Below are 23,060 nucleotides of genomic sequence, written 5' to 3' on the forward strand. Positions count from 1 at the left end.
AGAGACAGCGCGGAACAACACTGTAATAAAAACAGTAGGCCTACATGGAAGTATTCGTTTTACGGTTTTAATCTCAATGAAATGTTATTCTCCGCAAAGAAAACACTCCTCATCGACATGTACAGTAAAAGAGCTTATCGTTGTATTCATTGTTGCACAGATGCAGGTTTGTGTCATTCAGTGAGTATAACAGCATCTCAGCCAATCAGAGCTCAGGACAGTGACTGTCCGCTTGTACTGAGGTGGGCGTTGCCTCTGCACGTGCAGGTAGCCTCGGTCTGGAGACCACAATGAGCTCGTGCGGCTTCAACCAGGATGTAGCGATACGCTGTAACAGTAGCAGCTAGCTAATTAACGTGTAAAACCTTTATCACGCCAATTAGCTTTAGTAGTAGGCTAATTTTATCTTTACAATACACACAACCATCAAATTCACCGCCATTCAAATCCAGTTATTGTGAACAATGCGAGGACAGAGCTGTTCTACTGCACACAGCGAGAGGTACCCACAACACTGAGACCCCTGAATATGAAATCAAGAGTTGAAATGCTTTATACTGTACTGGGGTGACTTTTGAGCCCCATGGGTTCAACTGTACTTTACAATTTATGGATTTTTCTGGTCTTGTAGACATACTTATTCCTTAGTCAGAAATAATATACCGTGTCATCACTTTTTGTGCTTTACCCCAACAGCCGACATCGCCCCCACCTGGCCAGAGGTGGTAATAGTCCACCCTGAACCGCTTCTGTAAACATAACCACGGCCTGCAGTGGACTGAAACTGCTATTTTATACAAACACTTCAGCGAAACTGTGTCAAAGAAAAAAAAAAAAAAGGATGACAGACAAAAACATTTCATAATATATGTATTTAAATCAAACACAATTTAAATATATTATAGATTAAGTACACATACATGTCAGAAAACTGTAGTGGTACATAGTACCAAGAGTCTTTTCTGGTTCTTTTCCACGTCTTGGTAAGGCTCAAAACAAATAAAAAAAAATGTTTAATTCACTGAAGCACACCTTCCAGTTGTACAGTCCGATCATCACTGACATTTGTTTCAGTGATGCATAAAAAAACAGCGATCACCATAAAAAAGGACTAACATTAATATATGGGGTAAACCAGAAATCTACATATATATACTGTGTGTATATATATACATATATATATATATAGAACATTTAGGACATGGAGTTTGGGGTTTCCCAACACAACTGGAGCACTTGTTCATTAGGGGAGTACTTCTTTTTCTACGCTCTGTAAAGACGCCAGGAGGTTCATACAGGAGGTCAGCCAGTCCAAGAACAAAATCAGCTCGTCTTCTGATACGTGGTCACATTTCCAGATGCTCTACAGTACGTAAAACAGCCAAGGTAAGACAGCTCACATCAGTGACCAGCAGACAAAACTACTCCAGGCAGGCCGAGGGCAGCAATTTTCAAGCCTTAAGTGTCTGACCCTTAAAGAGATGTCATCTAAAAACAAGGAATGGTTATAAAAGGTGTGGGGAGCTGTGTCAAGAGGGATTGAGGGTAATTCAGTCTTTGTCACATCCTCCACAGGTCCAAGATAAGACATTTTTCTGACAGTATGGCTACAGCAATGCAGTGACTGACAAGCTGTTGTTCCTTGCGAACCTTCCTCTAGTATCATGCTGAACGTTTCCTTCATCGGTGACTTCCTCCAGTCCGATGCAAGCACTCTGCTTTTGCCAGCTACATATGTACCTTTATAGTGTTATGGAGTTGGAAAGATTGGAGCCATGATGTAACTTCAACTTTTTTTCCATCAGCCCATGCGTGAACAATCGCTCACCCGAGCTCACAGCTACACACGTACGTACAGACACATGGAGGTCGGGGAGATGAGGAAAAAGCCTTGTTCGTTCTCAGAGTAATTCAGTTCATTGGAAGGTGAACCCTGTGTACAGTCTGTCACCGGCTTGGCCAGCGTCTGCAGGGGGTGACGGTCCTTTGGTTCCTCAGTGGGGTCATAACTGCAGACAGACAAAAGGAAACACTCAGAGAAGAACTGTAGTCATTCCACACATCACTGCACAGGAAACAGGCTCCTGAGCGAGGTTCTGTACCTTGGTGGCCTTGCCGGGGCTGTCATGGTTCGACTGGTGAACAACGTCGTTGACAATCATCTTAGCGATCTGCCATGCCATCTCCTCCTGGGCCTTGACAGAGAGAGTCACAGCACAGGCAACACAGTGAACTCGAGTACAAGCCATAGAAAGCCTTGCCATGTGCCTCAGACCACTCAATCATTTCTAAATATCTTAAACATCTTGTGGCCTCACCTCATCCGAGTTGCCTTGAACCCATTTCTTCATGGCTTGAGAAAACATGGAACCTAAATGAGGGGAGAGGGAAGGCTGAGTGAGTCAAAGGGACTGCATCAGGGAGCAAACCATGAATGAATCTGAACAAATAAAGACGCAGGCTAATTCCAGAGTGGAGTGGAAGCCATTTTTCTTCAAGGGGAATATTGTTAAATATTTCAAAAGGCTTTGAACTGTGAGAGAAAGGGAGCAGCCACCGCATGAGGTTTATATTCATGGGCACAGAGTGGATGTTTGTCACTGCAAAGAGGAATGAGATCAAATATGACAGAGTGAGGGCAAAGACTCAGAGAGCATAATGAGAGAGGGAGAGCCTAACAGGTAGAAGGGAGAGAAAGCGTATCGTGCCTTTGGATTTCTTCACGTCCGGCTCTGGCTCTGCCTCCCTGATAAACTGGCCCAGCTCATTCACCTTCCCAAACGTCATCTTTCTGAGTGGACAGAGAAGAGGAGACGGATGAAGACGGCAGCGAGAGAGAGCGAATGGGACAAAGCTGAGCCTCAGGCACACACTGCCGACAGACTGCAGCTTCGTCTTTTAATAATACTCTTCAATGAAATTTGTACGGGATTTTTCAAAGCGTGCTGATAAAACACTTTACGAGGGAGTCAATAAAATGACAACGGACACGAGCGTTCAAGCCAAACGAGCAATCAAAGGAACACAAAAGGAGAGAAACATAAAAGCAACAGCTAACAAGGGAAATAATCAAAAATTAGACAACAGCAAATATTTGAAAAGCACATTTTAAAATGCAGTTTTAGCTGGTTTCAAGCCTAACTTGTAGAAAGAAATCAGAAATCACACTCTGTGTACTCTTTATGTTTTTCAAAGCACACCTGCAGTTTCAGACTGAGATCTGATTTTCTGACACTCGGATACTTGCATTTACACATACAGCTCGCCTGGGTTATGTCTGTAAAAGTTCAGGTTTCCCTGTCAGTACAGGACCGTCAGACACACAAAACTCACCCAGCGTATGGCCGCTGGTACAAGGACTCAGGGTCCAGGCTGGCAACGTCCACCGTGATGGCCTCGTCAAAGTTTTTCAGGATCTTGATCGCTGCCTTTCTGGCACCTTGCTGTAGTGAGGACACCATGAAATGAATGTTTGGCAGCATTTCAGGTAGCACTGTTTCTCTTTTCTCTATGAAAACAACCATGGCAGGAACGATCACAGCCCTTTGGCATTAACAGACATCTCTTCATCATTCACGTAACGAGGCGGAGCAGGTCTAAATGTCAGCAGACAGAGCAACACCCCCGCAGGGGCTGAGGATGTGGGTTAAAGGTGGGGTCACCTGAGTCTGAGAGCCCTCGCTGGCATTTGAACCTGTGCGGTCGTTGTCCGCGGGCCCGCCCTGACCTGGAGTGCTGACATTCACAAACTCATCTGCCCGCACCGAGTTGATGAGGTCACTCAGGTATTTGTAGTAAAGGTTGCTCGACAGGAAGCCTGGCATGTAGACCTGAACAAATGGAGAACACGGTGAACTCCGTTAGAGAATAATGAGCTCTCTGATATGTTTCTGGGCACAAGGTACAAAGGTTTTTTACTGACCTTTATGTGCTAACAACAGCGTTCAGCTTTCATTTCATTATCGTAAGGCAGGTGCATTTGTCAGCGGCGTAATAGGACAAAACGTCAGTGACTTACAACACGAAACCTTTGGGAGGATCTTATTCTTTTCAAGGAAACAGTTCAAGCAGACTATTTCAAAGTAGATATTCTAAAGGGCAACGTAAAAGAAGCTTTTCTATGTTTTGGTGTGTTTCATTTTATGTGTGAACGTTCCACATTTCCTTAGATTGTAAAAGAATGTAAGAGATCCTGAAAATGATGAGCCCTTAAAGCTGCTCTATGAGAGTCAGACCTTCTCCATGGTTGTCCAGGCCTGTCTGAGAGGAGTGGTGAAACAGTCGGGGAGCGGCCCTCCCTCTCGGCAAATATTCGACTCTATCTCCATCCGCACGGAGTCGCCGAAGCCCAGAGGGTTGGTGGCCTGGAGTGAGAAATACCTGGAGAGGAGATGGAGCAGTAAACAACGCAATCAGATGAGGGCACCTATATGAAGGTTTTTATCAAAACCCAAAAGCAACACAGGAAGCCTCGAGAAACGTCAAGATCTTTACTTTATCTTAAAAAGAGGCTGCAGTGCCACCGATGATGTTCTTGGTACTGGAAGGCTTTAAAACGGGATGACACAGGTCAGTAGGCAGGATTATGTGCAAAAATGGGGTCATTTATTAACAAGAAATATGAGCTAAACAGAGGCATGAATACAGCAGAGATCACTTAAAGCTGAAGAGGAAGAAGAGACAGTGCAGCCTCACAGCAAGCGGCCACCTAGTCTCAGCCTTCTCAGCCTCCTTCCATCTGCTCAGGCTACCATAGAGTGGGCTGGACTAACACAAAGTGTTCAAAGCACACAGAATAATAAACCCCTTAAAGAGGGTTTCTCAGCGGCTGCAGATTTAAAAAAAAAAAAAAAAAGACGACTGCACTACAGTTGTCAATGAAATAACCTGCACAGAGAAACTAACCTTAAGATCATGATATGATCCACATGTAAAAGACTGGAAAAGTGTCCTATATATAGTAAATATGCCTTTAAGACGTACCCCATTACATCAAAAGACCCACGAGAGCATTCATGTGTGTAATAGGAAGCTTTAGAAATTATGTACAAATACTCAACGTAGGGCCATAAATTAGCCTGAGAATGGTTCTACAGCTAATGTATTGTGAATGAAGTCAGTACTTCAAGTCTGATGATGAGCAAACTATTATGAATATGAGACGCACATTATAAAGTTCAAAGACTGTAGCGGAGAGGAGAGGAAAAGAAGTGCCTGCCTGATAAGGTCGATCTGATAGAAACGTCGCATTTATAATCGTGGGGACTAATTAACAGCGTGTGGATTATTCTCCTCATAAAAGAAAACAGTGGGTATAGTTTTTAGTTCTAATTATCATCACTTCTCTGAGCGGCAGCCATGGAATAAAAGTGTAAAAAGCATCCAGACTGTCAAGCGCCCTGTTGGGAGCAAAATAATCTTTGTGCAATTAAAATGCAGCTATAATCGCCGTCGTGTGTTTAATGTCAACCTGTCCGTCGCTCCTTCTGTTGGAGGCTCTGCTGCGAACGTGGAAACGGAAAGAGCTATAAAAATATCTACTGCTGTTAGCTCTTTTGTTTATGGCGACATCCTGGAGGAATGATGTCTCCGTCGCTGAATGGTTTTAACACAGCGGTGATTTCAGAGCGTCGAATCGAGCCCGTTCTTTGCACAGAAATGTTATCTTGGAGCATGAGAGGATTGCAAAGACGCTGAGTGGACACCTACTTGTCGTAGAGGATCATGGCATCGTTTTGAGCCTCCTGGCCGTCATACTGGCCCTTTTTAGCTGCCAGCTGGTTCTGGAAGTTGTCTGCCGCCAGCCAGAACTGCAGTACATTCATCGCCTCCTCCTTTTCCATGTACTGCAGGGAAAGAGATTCAGAGCACAGGACAATTCAACCGGAAGCCGCTGCGGATTTCTGCAATATCCTCGTTTCAGGGTTTACTGCACGGCCTGTGTGCACGCTGACAACGAACATCTGACGAGTGTGTGTGGAGCTCTGCTGTAACTGCATCATCGTCAGTAGATTTAGAGACTGCAACGGGAGCATCCATGGGTTTGTTTGACTTATGTTATGTTTGCTGTGTCCTCAGTTTATTGCTACTCTAACAATAGAGTTCCCCTCTAGAATTGGTAAACAAACAAACAGAGCCTGTTTTGCAGGAGCAGCAAGAGAGAACAAGTGTATAATGAGGAGTCAAGGTTTGATCGCATCGGTGTAAAAATGCGTTCGTAATGAGACGCCTCAAATGAATCGTGTGTTTTGGGATGCGGCGGGGCCCACTCACCTCAGAGAAGTAGAAGAGAGCTGACTCACAGAACAAGATGTCAGCCAGGAACACGGAGCCACTAGTCAACACTTCAATCTGGTATTTACAGAAATGATGGCTCCGCAGGAATTCACTAAAGTGCCTGGAAATGAAAGAGCGAGCAGGAGACGAATGCAGCCGCTGCAGTGGATGTCAAGGCGGTAAAATGACAAAGGAGGCTAGCTGCACTTTAATCTTTGTGTCAAAACATGGCGGTGGGGGAAACCTCTCTGCGTGACTATTAACTCCTCTGGAAAATGAATAGACAGTAACTTACTGTTGCTCCAAGACGGTGAAGACGACCGACTGTGCAATGACAAAGCAGTTTGGGTCCACCATGCCATCCTCGCCACATATCTTAGCTGCGCAGAGGAAAGACAAATGTTTAATTTGGAGTTTTTGTGGCTGAAAGCACAGCACTGACTTTTAAAAATACAGTAAATTCCTTTTGCTAGCGTCTGTTTCTCACCGACTATGTCGTTTCTGATCTGTTCTGTGATGGGGATGGGCCTCACAGCGTCCGGAGAGATGTACTTGGTGAAGATGGTAACTGCATCTTTCTCTATACCTGAAAAACACACACAGTCACAGCTGATCACCCAGCGAAGCTACAAGATACAGAGGAGTGACATGTGGTTCCTCAGTATATGTCACTGAAAGGACACTTTAAAGGACAGCTTCTTAACACAAGGTGCTTTCAATGTCTGAAGACTCAGCAGTCGCCCGCTCAGTATGTAAAAGCTCGACATATAAAGAGAAAGGGTTGTTAAAGTGACTCACTTTTCATGAGTTTGTCAGAGAGGTCTCGCAGGGTGCTGTTTGGTTGCACCTTGAAGGGCGTCCCCATCCTGGAGGGCGCCTGCTTGCTTGGGGTCTCTGCTCGAGGGGTGCCGGGTCTCAGGCCTGCTTCTGTGCTGGAGGAGTCCCGCTGCTCTGACGGCACCGTAGGGCCTTGACTGCTACTGTCCTGGACGAGGGCATTTGGAGTGTATTGGACAAGCTCCCGGAGCTCTGAGCCATCTGAGGAGGCGGGGACGGGCTCGGCCAACGAGCTGTGTTTGACTGAGTTTAGGCTGTGCGCTCGGACCCGCGACCAGCTGGTTGAGCGGAAACTCTCAGCCTCCAGCCAGAACCGAACCAGGTGGTCGGCGCCCCGTAGTTCCATGAAATGCATGTAGTGGGGTATCGCGATTTGGTCCCGAAGGACATGGTCCACCGTCTTGGACAGCCGAGAGCGCGTCTCTTGGGGCTGATAGTTCACACTGGAATGACCTGGAACATACAAATGCACACGCAACTCAGCCCTCAACCGAGCACAGGTGACTGTAACATTGCATTTTTCAGGTCTTGTGGTTCCAAGACATTTAAGTACTTGTGCCTGTTGTGTGATTCAAGTGTCCATAACAGCAGATCTAACATTACTGCAGACACTGTGTAAGCTTTAGAGGAAACCCCTGCATTCATATGACATTTACATTGCCTTTAAGCACACCAAAGTTTTCAACTTTAATAACAGAGCGAGCACTTCACTTCGCTTCTATTATTTACAGCTTTCAACTTTCAAACTAGAAGGAAGATAAAAATGAGCAGAGTATTGACGGGAGCTGCAACATGAGGTGAAAGATAAAAAGTGGATTTTCTGTGTTCAGTGCTCTTATTTCAACAGAAAATCTGTAGCAGGCTGAAGGCTGACGTGAGCTGAATTTAAACTCCTGGTTATGTATTTTGAGGTCTTGTGAATTTGCAGCTGTCTGTCTGTCTGAAGGCAGCCTTAGACTATGCAAATCTCACACATGATTTAACCCAGGCCAACTTTTCAGAACCGCTCATCAACAGCATCCCCGAGCGCTGTCCATCCTGCCATTCATGCGTGTATGAAGTGGTCGGCAATGACTGTGGCACCCATGGCAACCTTTGACAGCCTCCGGGCTCCCGCTATGTCCCAACACTGAAACAAATCTGATCCCCGAAGAGACGGCACATTATCTGACTTCACGATTTCTCAAATAGAGACTGTTTGAATCCATCGTCCTGGGGAATACAAGCACGGACACACTGCCAGATAACAAAATAATCCAGAGATTTTATAGATTCTGATCTTTAATCATTGCTGTGGACAGACTGAAGCTTGTGTCTGTAAACTACACAGTGCTTCAAGAGATGTGTGAGGTGCTCATCAATCAAGATTCTCCAGATTCCTTAAGATCACACAGTCAAGGCCACCTTAATGCTGAAAGCTGTTAAACCAGTGCTGCGTCTGTGTCTGCACCAGATCATCAAAAAGCTTCATTTGCATATCTTTTCAGAGCCGGCCAGAGTCTGTCACAATGCCCCCTGACACATGCTACATCCGCTCTACACCCTTTGACTACTACCTCCTGCATGGCTTCCAGCCTCAGCTCTGGGCTGACCTGCCATGGCTGCCCTCGAGCTGTCACTGAAACTAACCCACCTCCTCCTCTTTGAATCCTCCTCCCACACCTCCTTCATTTGTCTTCCTGCTGTTCAAACCACAGCCCAGAAATCACTGGCGCTCAGTGCGTTTCATTCACATGTTGTCGTCCGGGCTGCGGCACAGGTTCCTCCACCTCCGCCTGACTCACCCCAGCTAATCTCTACGCTCGCACAGTTCCCGTCACTGCTGTCACTCAACGTGTCAGCCGCACTACATACTCACCGCCTCATATAATGGCATCCGGTGAACATGCCGCATTCACAAGTTAATTTTAGAGTACTTTTGATGAAAGGGATGAGCTGCTTCTTCTCCACGTCACCGTGAGAGGAGACATAAAGCCAGTGTTATTCTGACAGGTGAATGAGGGAGTGTTTTCCTCTTGCATAACACAGTGCGCTGTTTACAAGTTAGTGATGCAAGAGTTACACTGAGGCATAGGAGAAACCCAACTATCACAATAAGCAGGAGCTAATGAAGCAGACTTTGCAAAGTTTAGAATTGCTTATGTTTTCTTCATTTTTGATGGTTTTCATATTCATTTTCATTTTCTTTGCATCAGTATGTTGTGCTTGTATTATTCCTCAGCTTTAATTAAAATATTTTCAGACTTCAGATATATGGTCAAATGTTTGGTTTCGGCCTTTGTATGCTGTCACTAAAAACAATATAGAAAGACGTGAACGAGGGCTCTGTACCAAGATCTCCAAAGTGTGCGGCCTCCATGTGGCTCGGCTGCTTCTTGAGGATGGCGGTGCGACCGCGGGCGAAGGAGTCCATGTTGGCGGAGATGGCGTTGATGGCAACATGGCTGGGCCCGGCAGCTTCCTGGATTGCATGGTGGTTCCTCAGTCCGAGTGATGGAGAGTGAGGGCTGGCTGGAGCTGAGACAGGACGACAGAAAACAGGCATTAGAGAAGCGAAGGAAGAAGAACAATGATATCAAAGTTCTGAGTGTGTGACATCAGCGTGACTTGTATAAAAAGGTCTTTAGTGGAGGTTTTTGAAAGAGCTCACAGTTAGTGTACAGAGGCCTCAGGGTGTTTGAGACGACAGAGCCTCAGTGTTTGACTGTGAGCAGTCTGTGTTTCACGACGTAGCTCGAGGTCAAAATGCTGGTGCTTGTGACAATATAACCAGCAATGATTAAACATAACACGACGGAACAAAGAGCTATATGAATCACTTCTTTACAAAGGTTAATCTCAGCTCTAAGAGCACACACATGTCAAATCATCTACAGTGCATCACAAATAACCACAACAATCAACATTCAAAACACCCTTTTCTATAGTGCTTCCATGTCATTTTACACTGCGTGACACTTTCATAATCTCACAGAGGCCATGATGAACTCACCTCTACTGACTTTCGCATCTGTCACTCTCTCGGGTTCTTTGCTTTTGGCTGCGGGGAGAAAGATGAGAGCGGGGTTGTAACTGGAGAAGCAGGCAGCATTTTCATTCACAATACAGGGCGAGACCAGCCGGCAGAAAAATATAAATAAATAAGTCACACATTGAGGGATGAGGTAAAGGGCTGGCGTGGTGTCACCGGAAAGACTGGAACACACTATCTAGTTTCAGAATGACACAGAGAGAAAATGACTTAACTATGAACGGCTACGCTACGCAAACAAATTATTTACTGCAGACCTGCTTCCTTGCCGCTGCTGACAGATGAGGAGATGGATAGGGAAGCTGTGTTCTGATATGTGAAAGCCCCCTCAGTCCTGCTCATTACATAGTAAGCAGGACTGAGAGGGCTTTCATACTGGACGTCAGCATTAAGAGTCCTTCTTAAGATTTGTGACCTTGGTTTATCAGCTCTGGAGGCTCCCGGCAGTTTAAAGACAGATTTCCCTTTAGTCGAGTAAAGCGTCTGACAATTTACCCTCTCAGAGTTGCAATATGTCTACAAAAAAAAAAAAAAAACGGCCAGTATCATAACTTGGTGGATGAGCTAAAATTACGTGGGCAAAATGCAAAACAATTTAACGCTCCCAAGCTCTGTGGCTACCTGTCAAATGAAAACTGAAATATGTAGCCTGCAGTGGAATAAGTGCACGGTGGCAGACATGGTGGCAAGCAGTCATCAGAGTGACTCACCATTCACATCTTCAGATTAGGCTGCTGCTGCAAAGAGGAGTCAAGCCAAGTATCAATTTCAAGCGCTGCCATTAAAAAATGGACTGAGCGGCCAAATGGTGCAGAAGACGTTCTTTCAGCGAGACACTTTGGACAGAGCTGTTTGGGAGCGCGCGTGTCAGAGTCGGTTAGCACTGATAGGCTGTCTGTCACGGAGAAGAAGAGTCGTGACTTCTGAGAAGTCTGAGCTCCGACAACCTTTGATGCACTGAACTGAAACATGGTGCGAAAAACACCAGATGTCCATACTCTTAAATAAATATTTAAAGGAGCGTGATGATGCTGAGGGGGCCTGATTTTAACGAAATGAACTTAAGGACAAGCGACTAAAACTGATGAGAGCTTAATCTGAGGAACCAACGACACATTAGTACTATAATTTCTTTGCAAAACTTTCTCCTCAGTAAAAACTTTGCGTGGACATTTCAACCATGCCTATGACAAAGAGCACGCTGACTTCCTCTCAGCCGTCCTATTTTAGAGCACTGGAAGAGCACTCTCTCTAGTATTTCCTCATTTCAAAGACCTGCTGTGTCAGCTGTTTTCACCACTGTGGCACGTGAGGAAAACGCACGAATCTCACTCTTGAAGATGAACAACCAGTTTGCCAGTTTAGACAGTGGAGTTAGTGCACCGATTTCCCGAATATCCACAAGCAGACGTCAGCTGAAATCCTCTTCACAATCACTGCCTCTCCATCCTGTCTCATCCCTTTTGTGGATTTTCTACCAAAGCAGTGACGTACACTCACAGTGAGGAAACTGGCTCAGGAAAGAGGCCTCTCGCAATCTAGTTAAGACGGTATAGTCAGAAAAAGTAGCTCCTCTCCTTTAAATACACTTGGTTTCCAATGTATCAGCTACACCTAAAACCTCTGTGTTGTCTGCTACCACAGCCCTTAATGAAGGTCATAATGTTCAGACTTGGTTTTAACTTTATGGTCACTGTGGAGGCTGTAGCCAGTGGTGCTGTTAAACCTGTATTGCCCTGAGAGATGTGTCTGATATTTAGTCCACCCTAATTCACATAAATGATGGGGTCAAAATATAAGATAAACCTGTCAGTGTAAAGCAACTACGGCCTTCAAAATGACCATAAAGTTGAATCAGTGTCTCAGTTCCAACAACATTATTACCTTCATGAAGGCAGGAGTTACTACTGAGCTGAGATATTAGACTGTATTGGTTTTAACTTGGTGTACCTTATAAACTGAGAGTGTAACAGTGGGGCAGCACAATTCAACCACACAAGCGTGTATTTTGCACCACCAGTATACTTGAGTTGCAGCAGCTCAGTACAGATCAAGATAAGTAAATCAATATATTAAGCTGATAAATAATGTCCTGTTTCTAAGACAATATTAACCCCATTCTTTTGCTTGGTGGCCTAAAGTGAAGGTGTTTGACCGGAAATAATGTCTGCTGGCCCACTGCTGACAGATCTCATTCAATCACATCCTTCCTCTTAGGGTGATGCTGACCATTTCGCGGCCAGACGTGTCTTAATTAAGACAGACTACACACATTTTCTTTGACATCTAACCACTCTGATTCAGATACAACAGGCTGTTATCAGCCCTTTTCCTATTTCTCGCTGGTTAAGGCTGCAGGAAGTGATGAAGCTAGCTAGCTGACATAGCACAGGTGGACACTTGTGTCCAGCGACGGCTACCACAGATAACAGAGCTCAATGGGAGTTTTTAACATAGAAAACCAGCATTTTCCGCATACACAATCACAGTGTTGTGTCTAAGGGCATGTCGCTGACAGCTCCCTGCGGTAGATTTATCGCGACCCGTGCTTACGTGAGGTTAGATAGGGCAGGGAGGACAGAGGCCACCGCTAAGCTAACATGTCACTGCGGTGAGCAGCGGCAGCAGCAGAGCTCGTTTCCACAAACGCCGCCGTGTCTCTGGACAGTGTGTATGCAGCCGCTGTCTCGACCACGTTAGTTACATGTTATCGGGGACCCCTCTCCCCTCAGCCGGACTCTCTGTGCTGCTAGCTGCCGTTGACGTTGCAGCCGTCAGAGCGAGCTTCCTCACCTTTCCTCTTGAAAAACGACATGACGGGTTTCACACTCTGGACGTTTCCTCAGCTCACTGACACCATCCCGTGGATTCGCGGGTCCCTTCATTCAAATGCATCTGTTCCGTACACTCCTAAGGTGGAAACAGGTTGGTATCGCAGCCCCGGTCAGTGCTGTCAAATTACAATTTTCTCCAAATCCAAAGCCAGTTCCGCGGCCATATTGTCAATAAACGTCTTACTTCCGGGCTAGTGCGGCAGCAGCATTGTGGGAAATGATGTGTTACCTGCTCCAGTCAGAAGAGGGCGCTGTTTCTATATGTACAACGCAAAAATAATGTTGTGACGTAATGTGGTTTGTAAAATGTAATAAAAACATTTAAAAATGTCTGTAATTGATTTATTTATAATGTCGGCAAAATACCACACTCACAAATCTAAATAGACAAATTACAAGTATTTCTTATTACTATTTTTTATTACTTAAGTAATGAAACCAAACAGCACATTAATCACATAATGTGCTCTTTTTATGTTCTTCTGTACAGACATCTTCTTGGCCTCTGCTGTTGACAATGACTGATAAAGTTAAAAAAAACTCTAAAGCAATCCTTCCAGTCATAGCTTTTCCATACATGTAAACAGGATATGTTTTGCTGAATTTACATTTAAGGCCATTTTATAATACCCATTAATGTCAAATCCACATGTCAGAACAGCTTTCATCATAGCAATGACAAATGTGATGATACTACTGCTAACCCAATTATATTTCATACAACTGTACCACAAATGAATGTTTTGTTTTCTATAACCTACAGTAATTTCTTAACACCAGTAGTCACATTCTTAACCTTTTTGAAATATTGGTCAGTATGAATAAGAATTACAGCAGCAGAGAAAAAAAAATGAAAACATTTTTTGGAGGAACTGTACTTCAGGGGAACAAATATTTCAGGTGGGGTTCTCTCAACGAAGGTGAGCCAGAAGTCAGAATGATAAACATAAATGTGTGGGTTTGTAAATGAACTTTTAATGCAGTAGTTCACAGTCACACATTGTTCCACCAGTGGAGATTTGATCATTTCTCTCTGGAGAAAACTTCATTTGGAAGTCCATCACTTTCTGCGTACACCTTCACTGTCCTGAAAACATGCCTAATCAAGCAAGTAAGTGACAACACCTGCTTGTGCGTTTTGTGTGTGTGTGCACACAGTGCATACACACTATGACGACTGTCTGCTCTCACCTGTCACATTTGTTTCCATCATGATGGAGTTGGCAGGCACTTACTTTGGTTCAAGGTCCCACACTGACTACTTTTATAGATGTGTTTTGCACATTCCTGCAAAATTCTGTGAACAAAACAGCCAAAACACTCTAAAACACTTCAGAGAAATTCAACATTTTTGTAATACATGAAAGGAGTGATTTTGTTTATAAGCAGCCAAATTATTTTTGCAGATGTGTATTAAGAGCAAAGATTCACAGAAGTGATGCAAATTCATCTCATCCATCATATAAAATCAAGTTTATGTGGGGTTTTATAATACACAGAACTCAGTATAAATCATAAAACTGCTTGATTCAGTTAGATTATCAAGAGATGCCGTGCAGCAAACATGATTTATTCATTCATTCATTTTTCAATCCCGTCCAACTCCGTGGGTCTCTTTGGGCCTGTCGATGCGGTACACAAACTCTGCAGGCATGAAGTAGCCCAGGTACTCCACCGTGTCAGGCGTGGTGTCTATGTAGTAATGGCCACCTTCTCCATGGTGGCTGAAGCAGTGTGTGTGCTCCACGCGCAGGTCCAAACCCTGCGAACACAGAAAACAAAGCATTGCAAAGCATTACAACCTACTTTGAAAAATGCACCGCTGATGCTTGAGATGAAGTTGGTATGTTTGACTTACAGGGTCTTTGGACACCAGCACCGACTGGCAGATGAGCGGGGCGCTGACCTCGAAGTGTTTGAGCCAGTTGTTCACGTCATCATTGGTGTTGAGGGGGCAGGCTGAGAACTCTCTTGGCTATCAATGAGCAGACAAAAGGAAATCGATCAATGCGTGTAACTGTCAGTAGCTCAGTTGTGCTGTGACACATCCAATGTTTACCATGATGTGGATTTTAGCTTTCCCTTTCTGGATGACGAAGGTACCTCCCAGAGCCAGGCTTTTATCAGGGTAGTGACCTTCAAGAGTGTTCCTCAAGGCCGTCACAAGACTGCTGCCTCCCGTTCTCTTCTTGGCTCTCACTTCTATGACCTGCAGAGGCACATGGGGGAAGAGGGCACGGCAGCTCAGCTAGTATAGCCACTTACCTTTCATTAATGTTTATCCTTTCAAATGTTGGGAGCACACATGCGATGGGGCTGAAGTTCACGCACATCAACTTTAGCGAGGTTCTTAACTTCCAGATAATTGTGTTTAAGTTCATATATAACCAGCGATGTTCATTATTTGCCAAAAGCAAAAGTCAAGATGACAATGCATTTCTGAAGGGAACCCCACTGCATGACTGATCACCTTGCCAGACTTCCCTTCACAAGCGTACAGATTGCCCAGCAGTCCAAAGCTGCAGTCAGAGAATCTGTCGCTGTATTTTTCTTGCAGACACTGGCCATCGGCCGGATTGATGGAGGAGAAGTAGCTGCTGTTCACCGCAGGCCTTCCCGCCGCTTCGGTCAGAACCAGAGGCATCAGCTGTGGACGACAAAATTTAATCCATCAACTTCTGTATTACAAAACCGGTCTCTGGGTTTCTAATAACACCGTGATACTTTACTGTAGGGAAATCCACTATTTCACCATTCTCCTCAAGGAGGATCTGTGATTCAGTGTCTCACTCACAGGGAGGATGTGTGGCAGAAAGGTGCTTCTTTCAGTCTGTTTTCATTTAACATTTAACAGCCTGTAACTCCTGCCAGAATCAAGTCAGCTGCTTCACTGCAGACCAATCTGACCTTTGCTTGCCAAATGAGCAGCTTTCAGTCCAAACTCCAGAAATCTCCCAAAAGTTTGTCTTTTTCAATCCAATATTTACTCTGTAGTCAGAGACGCTGGTACAAAGATGTTCCAACTATCTGACGTAAGACCTAAATGGTACCAGCTTTGATTATTTTCTGTCCACTGCTTTAACAAATCAATGTTTTGCAAGCTATGGCGGGGCCTCCGCTCTGGGGGAAAGGACAGGACAGCTACACCCTTCAGAAAGCAACACATAAGCAGATGTAGAGTGCACTATGTGAAGCTAGTTAGTCAGGACCTGTGGTGTGATGGGGATTAAAATGACTCACCTCCGCATTCATTCCAATGACTCTGGAGGGAGCTCCTGCTGCGCCGAGGATGAAGGCCCCCGGCAGCTCTAGCTCCTTTGATACAGTATTCATGTCGTATTCCTGGGAGGAGGAGAGACAACTATGTAAAAATCTCATTCACTACAGGTCATTGCTCATTATCTCCATTGTAGTATTTTCTTAAAAACAACCTTGTCCTTCTGAACCAAAGGGATCAGGTACGGCACACCACCAACATCAGTGATGCGAGGACTTCCACACAGGCCTACAGTGGGACATTACACAGAGGTGACATTAAGAGAAACATGGCACAAATCAGGTAAATGTATGAACTGTTTGCTTAACCAGTCTTTCAATCCACAGACTGTAAAATAAATTCAACTACAACCACATGTTGAACCCTATCAGCTCCAGTGGGACGTGATGTGCCGCCTCACTCTTGACGTGGGGCTTGCACACAGATCGACTGGTCTATCTCACTGTCAATCATCATATCAGTCCTGGTCCTTATTATCCCTATGAAATCCTGTGGTGGAAGAAGTACTCAGTTCCTTTATTTAATTAAAAGTACACAAAAGCACACTGAAAATACTCCACTATAAGTAATTCAATAGTAATATTAAATCACTGCATTCAAAACCATCGGTAAAAGTATGTAAGTATTATCAGCTAAATTAATATTAATACTTAAAGTATCAGAAGTAAAAGTACTCATTCTGCAGTAAAATGCTCCCTGGCAGTGTTTACTGCTGTATTCATGTGGATGCAGGACTTCACTTTCACAAAGTGGTATTAGTACTTTTATTTAAGTACAGGATTTGAATACTTCTTCCACCACTGATCATATGTGATGTGGCACTGTGTTTAGTTTTTGACATGTGGAAACTGTGCACACTGTGCAACATGCATGATGTGTACTGGTAGGCTCTTACCTTTGACAGGAAACTGGAAGGGCTCTTTGGTGAGATCCGGGCACTCCACCACACGCACCTGCACTTCAGCAAAGTTGGCTTCCAGTCCAGCTTGTAATACTGCAACCAGCAATGATCTTGATCACTCTCAGTTTATGAGTGTCCTATTTCAGAAACGTGCCTGCGCCACTTTGCCTGTGTGTCAAAGCTAAAGTCCTTACCGGCACGCAGTTCCTCTAAACCTGGGACGTGCAGCTGGACCTTCTCCGTTTTGCTGATATCTGCCATGGCTGTAGCGGAAGGTAAATGTAGCTGCAGACTGTTGGCGGTGCAGGAAAAGTCGATCGTTAAAACGGCACAGTATGGTTCAAGTTCAACCGTAGAGTAAATATTAACAAGATAGTTCGTTTCCCAGATAGTGTTTCCTCGCTTGTGCAGCCCGTTTTATTTGCAGAACTGCCTCAACTTAAATGCATGTATTTTGTTCATGAGTAATACTGTAATAAATCAGTTTAAGGAAGTAAGGTAAGCATACTAAATTGCTGGGTTGATGTTTATAGGAATTATATTCATATCAACCTAAACGTACATCTTATAGGCTATACTTCAATCCATTTGTACAGAAGACTTTATTTAAACATTCACATTCACAACATTCACCTGCTGGGTTATCTATATAAATGAATAAATGCATGCTTGGTAAATATTCAAATCTTTTCTTGAAAAAATGATTCCAATGTTTGGTAGGGAAGACAAAATGTAACTCAGAGGTTAATTGATCAATTTATTCCGGAGCTTTCAACTCTAACGTCTTCATCAGAAGATGGGTTTTGCTCGTGCATCTGCAGTGGTTCTGATGACGTATTTATGGTACGTTCACTGGTTTACGTGAGAACAAGTGATTAAGAGCAACTCAAACTTATTGTGAAAGTCGGTACAGTCGAAAACGGAAGTAGGAAGAGAGAAACCTCTTGTTTCTTTTCGGGGCTTCTGCCTCCTCTTTGGTGATTGGTCAGATGATAATCCGTCACGTTGATGACGTACCCGTTTTCCGGTTGACCCCGGTACCACGTGAGTCGCTCTTCTACTGCATTTGTTTTGGTTCCTACACACGCTGGCATGCGACATTAAGGTTTAGGTGATATTCATCATCATTCATCTGCAGCGGAGCTTTAATCAGAGAGACGAGCAGAGCAGCTTCCTATGGAGGCGCTCCTCGATCCGAACCGGAAATCCGATTCGCTCGCGGTCTTTTGAAGCTACACAATGACAGGAGGGCACGATTCTCTAACTTGGACTCAACCTGATGTCATGGTTGAGACTCCATTAAAAACGCCACGCCACGTTGTCTTAGAAATGTCCTCCCCAGACTATGTGGAGAAAATCTCGCGTTTTTTTGAGTCTTCTGCGGGACAGAGCAAACAGGACACGGTGTCTAATGAAGCTGCTGGAGCAGAGAGGTAAGGATGCCACCCTCACGTGTCACAATGGTCCTACTGCTCCTCCTGTGACAGCAGCGTGGAGATGCTCCTGTTTGACTTGTATGATCTGTGTCTCTGCAGTGATTCAGGTGACAGCTTGTTCATAACTCAGAAGCCCGTACCTGAGGCTGCGAGATCACGAAGACGACGTCAGCATCACCCGAGGTCAGAGCCCACGTCTCCCCGAGATTTTCAAGAAAGTGAAAGTGACACTTCATCGTCCGCTTCCCACGAAGAATCCAAAACTGCCCAAGAGAGGAGAAGAGCAAAATACAGACTACCAAAATACAATTTCCCTTTCCTGACTGGGAGGAAGAGGAAGCCCCAAAGCACTCTGTTACCTGTCAAACAGAACACAAGCCTTCATGTAAGGATGACAACACATTTAATATAAAATGTTCTTGTATAACTTTGATAAATGCTTGCACATGATATTTAGTCCTGGATTCTTTCCTCTTCACAGAATTCCACTATGGGAGGCTTCTTTAAATGTGTCAGAGAGCTGTGGCAGGCCAGTCAAAGAGGAGATGATGTGGAGTCAGCGCTGCCAACGCTTGACATGGAGGGGGATGACATATCTCCATTGTCAGAGTAGGTTTCTTTCAAGGAACCAGGCTTAATTGAAGTTACATTTATGTGCATATAAATATTCTTAAAGTCGGCTACAGCCACCAATACCCAGTGACCACAGATGAATCTCTAATTTTCCATTTTTTAGTACAGTTTTAGAAAGCCTGGTCTACAGTTAACACGGTGTAAAACACTGTAATAAAACCCAACATTTTTTCTGTTACAGAGAAGAAAGGTCAGAAGATGAGGACATCAAAGTGGTGGTAAGTGAGTCCGTTAAAATAAGACGTCTGGCATCCTTGTGTTTGCGAGCTTTGCTGCAATCTGTGTCTCGTCCCACAGGAAAGGAAATGTTTGGTGGCGCCATCAAAAAAAGCAAAGCGCCAGCGAACCTGGTGCAGCCAGTCAAAACAAGAGAGGAGGAATGCTTGTAATGCCAGAGAGGAGACTTCACGAGGAAGACAATGCGAGCTGTTCGATAAAACCCCAGCGAAGGCATCGAGGGCTACACCGCTATGTTTGGACGCAGGAAGCGCTGATAAAGGAGAGTCTTCTTGCGGAGGTGTGGTCGAGAGAGAGAGGAGTAATGAACCTGTAACAAGTGATGGACACTTTCTGGCAGAAATGCAAACACCAAAGACTAAGAGAAACCTTACCCGAATAAACAAGAAGGTTCTTTTTGAGCAAAAAGCAAGAGAGGAAGAGCTGTGCAACGACAGCGATGCTACAGTTTGTGAGCTGGAGACGTTCCAGAGAAGTCGAAGCAAATACACACAGAGCGGTGGAGAAGCGACCACAGCTGCAGAGGAGCCTCGTCCATCCCAGACAGGACAGACGGAGGACAAACCTAAAAGCCAAAATCTCCTCCACAGTCTCCCACTTCTTTTCAGTGACTCTAATAATGACAGTTCATGTAATGAAACCAGGGTAAAGAAGAGGAAAAAGGAGAAAAAGAACAGAGATCAGGAAAGTGTAGAAGAAGAAAATGATCAGAGTCAGGAGGAGCCAGAGGATCTGCATGCTGTGAAATCTGTGAATGTGGAGGTAGAAGAGCCTCCCAGCCTGTCGGAGGGTAACAGGGCAGAGCCTGTGGCCTCACAGACGAGCGATGAGCTGGAGTTTAATGGAAGAACTTGTATGGAGAACTCGTCACATGTTGAAACCATAGTGAGACAGAAAGAGAGAGACAAGAGAAAAAGGTCTGCAGCAGACAGCGTCGGTGAGGAGGTGGATGGAAACTTAGAATCGGATGTGAAAATGGAGGATGCTGTGTTTTCAGTGAGCTGCAACGGTGGCAGGAAGAAGAAAAAGAGGATAAGAAGTGATGAGGATGTTGAGCAGTTACAGTCCAGCACAGCTGCTGAACCTCTGAGTGATGATGCTGAGGCCCAGGTGAAAAAGAAAAAAAGGAAAAAAGAAGAGACGACTGTAGATGCAGAGCAACGTGAAGAAGAGGAAGCAGCGAACAGGGCTGACGATTTGCCGCCAGTCTCAACAGGACAGTTAGAAGAATCAGGAAATGGTTTAGAAAATACTGCTGCGTCTGAAGAAACTGAATCCAGTTATGTCAAAAGAAAAAAGCACAAAAAGAAGCGACAGTTTTCTAATCACGCTGCTCAAGATGGAGGAGAGGGTGGAGATGTGAGCTTCTCTAATGATGCTGCAACCTTGGAAGAAAGTACAGCAGTGTCACAGAAAAAGAAGAAGAAAGCTCTCACTGAGGGGGTGGATAACCCTCACACTGCTGAAGAAAATGAAAAGGTTGAAGACGAGTTTAATACTCAGAAAACAAAAGAGGGCCTTGAAGACCAAAATGCTGAACTGGTGACTAAGAAAAAGAAGAAGAAGAAGAAGAAAACGAGATCCAGCAGGAACGTCTCCGAAGACGGCGTGACACAAAGCGATGATTCAGTGTCTGTGCAGAAAAAGGAAAAGAAGAGGACGTCGTCGTCCTTCCTCGTTGCTGATGCAGAGGAAAGTGATGCTCAGACGCTCAGTGAACAGAAGTCTGCTTCACCCTCTGTGCAGGCTCATGTCTGGGGTGCAGAAAAAAACGCTGTCAGCGTTGGAGATGCTGAGACAGAGTCAGCAGAAATCACAGGAAAGTTGGAGGAAAAAGTTGGGGAGAGGAAAAAGAAAAGGAAGAGAAAGATGTCAGTGCAGCAGGACGGCGTGGAAAAAGATCATGAGAGGGATTTTGAGGAAGTAAACAAAACATGTCAAAGTGCTTTGCCTGAAACCACAGACACAAGTGAGTTGGTGGCCCCCATGGAAAGAGTGGAGAGTGCAGCTGATGAGGATGTGGTGTTGAAAAAGAAGAAGAAGAAGAAGAAAAAGAGTAAAGATGAGCCATGCCCTGTGATCCAAGAGAGTCCACAAGCTGCTGCAGAAGAAACTGAATCTGAAAAATCTTCACTGAGTACCTGCGGTTTAGTTTCACACAAGAAAAAAGGCAAACATAGATGCAGTGCTGACCTATCAGATGATAGTACCTCTGACCTAGACACCAAGAAAACGCTGAACATGGTTGAACCAGCTTCACCATCTCCAGAGACACCTGGAGACCAGGCATTAAATGACATCAGGGAGAAGAAGAAGAAAAAGAAGAAGAAGAAAAGTGAATGCCCCGATAATATTCTGCTTGAGGGGAAATTGCCGAGCAAGTCAGCTGAGTTTGAGCCCGAAGAAAACAAGAAGAAGCAAAGAAAGAAGCAGTCAGCTGTCCTCAGCGTCCTGTCCAGCAGCCCCGTGTCCTCAGGGTCTTCTCTCTCAACATCTGAACTGTCGTCTTCAAACAAGCACATAACGGTCAAACGGACGCTTTACAATCCAAGGAAGGACTTCCTTACAGACTATTAGTGTGACTGGATGAGTTGTAGGTTGGCGGACAGAGTGATGGAAGAAGAAGAGGAATTCTCAACAAATGCCTGAACACATAAATGGACAGTGTTAAAGAGAAAACAGTTTTGTTTTATTTTTTATACTTTTTGTGATGTATTTTGTTTTGTATCAAAGCATTTCACAGACAGTTTTTACGTTTTTAGTGATAAGATTTAATAACACACCATAATAAACCACAATGATTACTTTTTTTTTTTTTCAAAATAAAAGCTCCTGAATATTACATATTTGGAGGACAAATGTCTCAAGACTATTTAAAACCACATCAAATTCTTCTTGTAATCATCTGTTTTTAATTAAACCTCATTGTCAACTAACCTGACTGGTATAAATCTGAATAAATACAGTAGCCTGCCACCTAATGGACATTTGGGAGAAAAGGTTAAAAGGTCATTCTTCAGAGTCATTCGCTGTCTGACAGCAGGGGGAATTAAGCAGAAATGATCGGATAGTCTGAGTGTCAATGAGTTGCTGTACAAAGGGAAACATTCATGGGATTAATTGGTAATATTGTGCCACTGCTTTAGGTCAAACATTTCCTAGAGAGTAGGTATGTTCTCTGGGATTTGCTATCTTACACTTTTGTTAGACTAATATGCTAAATGTTATCTGTTTTTCATAATTTACACATGTCAAAATTAAAAAACAGAACATCTGACTTATCCGCCCCTATTTATCTGCATTTGGATTTATACATGCTATGAATTTGATAAGGGAATAATAATAATAATAATAATAATAATAATAATAATGGTATACATAGTAAATACAGTACATATAGCTTATATGTTTAAATCTTGCGTCATTTATGCTTTGCTGAAAACGTGTTTCAACCCTAGGCTGCTGTATGAAGCAGGATTATGCCACAGCGTATGTTATGAAATGGACTTTAGATAAAGCGTTTCTTAAACATGGCAATTGTTTTTATTTTGAAGGTCGTGACCGGAAGTAGCGTATCTTATCTAGTCAAGCCGAAGAG

The 23,060-nt window shown here is 44.2% G+C and overlaps 3 protein-coding genes across 3 annotated transcripts; 1 reads left to right on the forward strand and 2 right to left on the reverse strand.

Moving 5' to 3' along the window:
* Positions 1-853: 853 nt before the first annotated feature.
* On the reverse strand, positions 854-13,176 carry akap10 (A kinase (PRKA) anchor protein 10). Its single transcript, XM_076750851.1, has 15 exons — positions 12,938-13,176; positions 10,106-10,153; positions 9,445-9,630; positions 7,075-7,566; positions 6,764-6,862; positions 6,572-6,656; positions 6,274-6,397; positions 5,710-5,846; positions 4,236-4,380; positions 3,663-3,830; positions 3,334-3,443; positions 2,709-2,791; positions 2,319-2,371; positions 2,103-2,195; positions 854-2,009 (listed from the first exon to the last, which is right to left on the reverse strand). Exons 1-15 carry the CDS (start codon positions 12,957-12,959, stop codon positions 2,004-2,006), a joined length of 1,851 nt encoding a protein of 616 aa, XP_076606966.1. The 5' UTR covers positions 12,960-13,176; the 3' UTR covers positions 854-2,003.
* Positions 13,177-13,933: 757 nt separating this feature from the next.
* bkgd (beta-keto-L-gulonate decarboxylase) lies at positions 13,934-17,516 on the reverse strand. The gene is made up of 8 exons (XM_076750582.1): positions 17,351-17,516; positions 17,151-17,249; positions 16,410-16,483; positions 16,219-16,320; positions 15,449-15,625; positions 15,038-15,187; positions 14,837-14,953; positions 13,934-14,740 (listed from the first exon to the last, which is right to left on the reverse strand). Exons 1-8 carry the CDS (start codon positions 17,415-17,417, stop codon positions 14,567-14,569), a joined length of 960 nt encoding a protein of 319 aa, XP_076606697.1. The 5' UTR covers positions 17,418-17,516; the 3' UTR covers positions 13,934-14,566.
* Positions 17,517-18,171: 655 nt separating this feature from the next.
* LOC143332318 (uncharacterized) lies at positions 18,172-22,389 on the forward strand. The gene is made up of 5 exons (XM_076749643.1): positions 18,172-18,589; positions 18,692-18,977; positions 19,074-19,201; positions 19,407-19,443; positions 19,523-22,389. The coding sequence occupies exons 1-5, from the start codon at positions 18,396-18,398 to the stop codon at positions 22,037-22,039; spliced, it is 3,162 nt and encodes a 1,053-aa protein (XP_076605758.1). The 5' UTR covers positions 18,172-18,395; the 3' UTR covers positions 22,040-22,389.
* The last annotated feature ends 671 nt before the right edge of the window (positions 22,390-23,060 follow it).

The sequence above is a fragment of the Chaetodon auriga genome, chromosome 15, assembly GCF_051107435.1.
Source record: "Chaetodon auriga isolate fChaAug3 chromosome 15, fChaAug3.hap1, whole genome shotgun sequence".
In the NCBI taxonomy this organism is placed as follows: Eukaryota; Metazoa; Chordata; class Actinopteri; order Chaetodontiformes; family Chaetodontidae; genus Chaetodon; species Chaetodon auriga.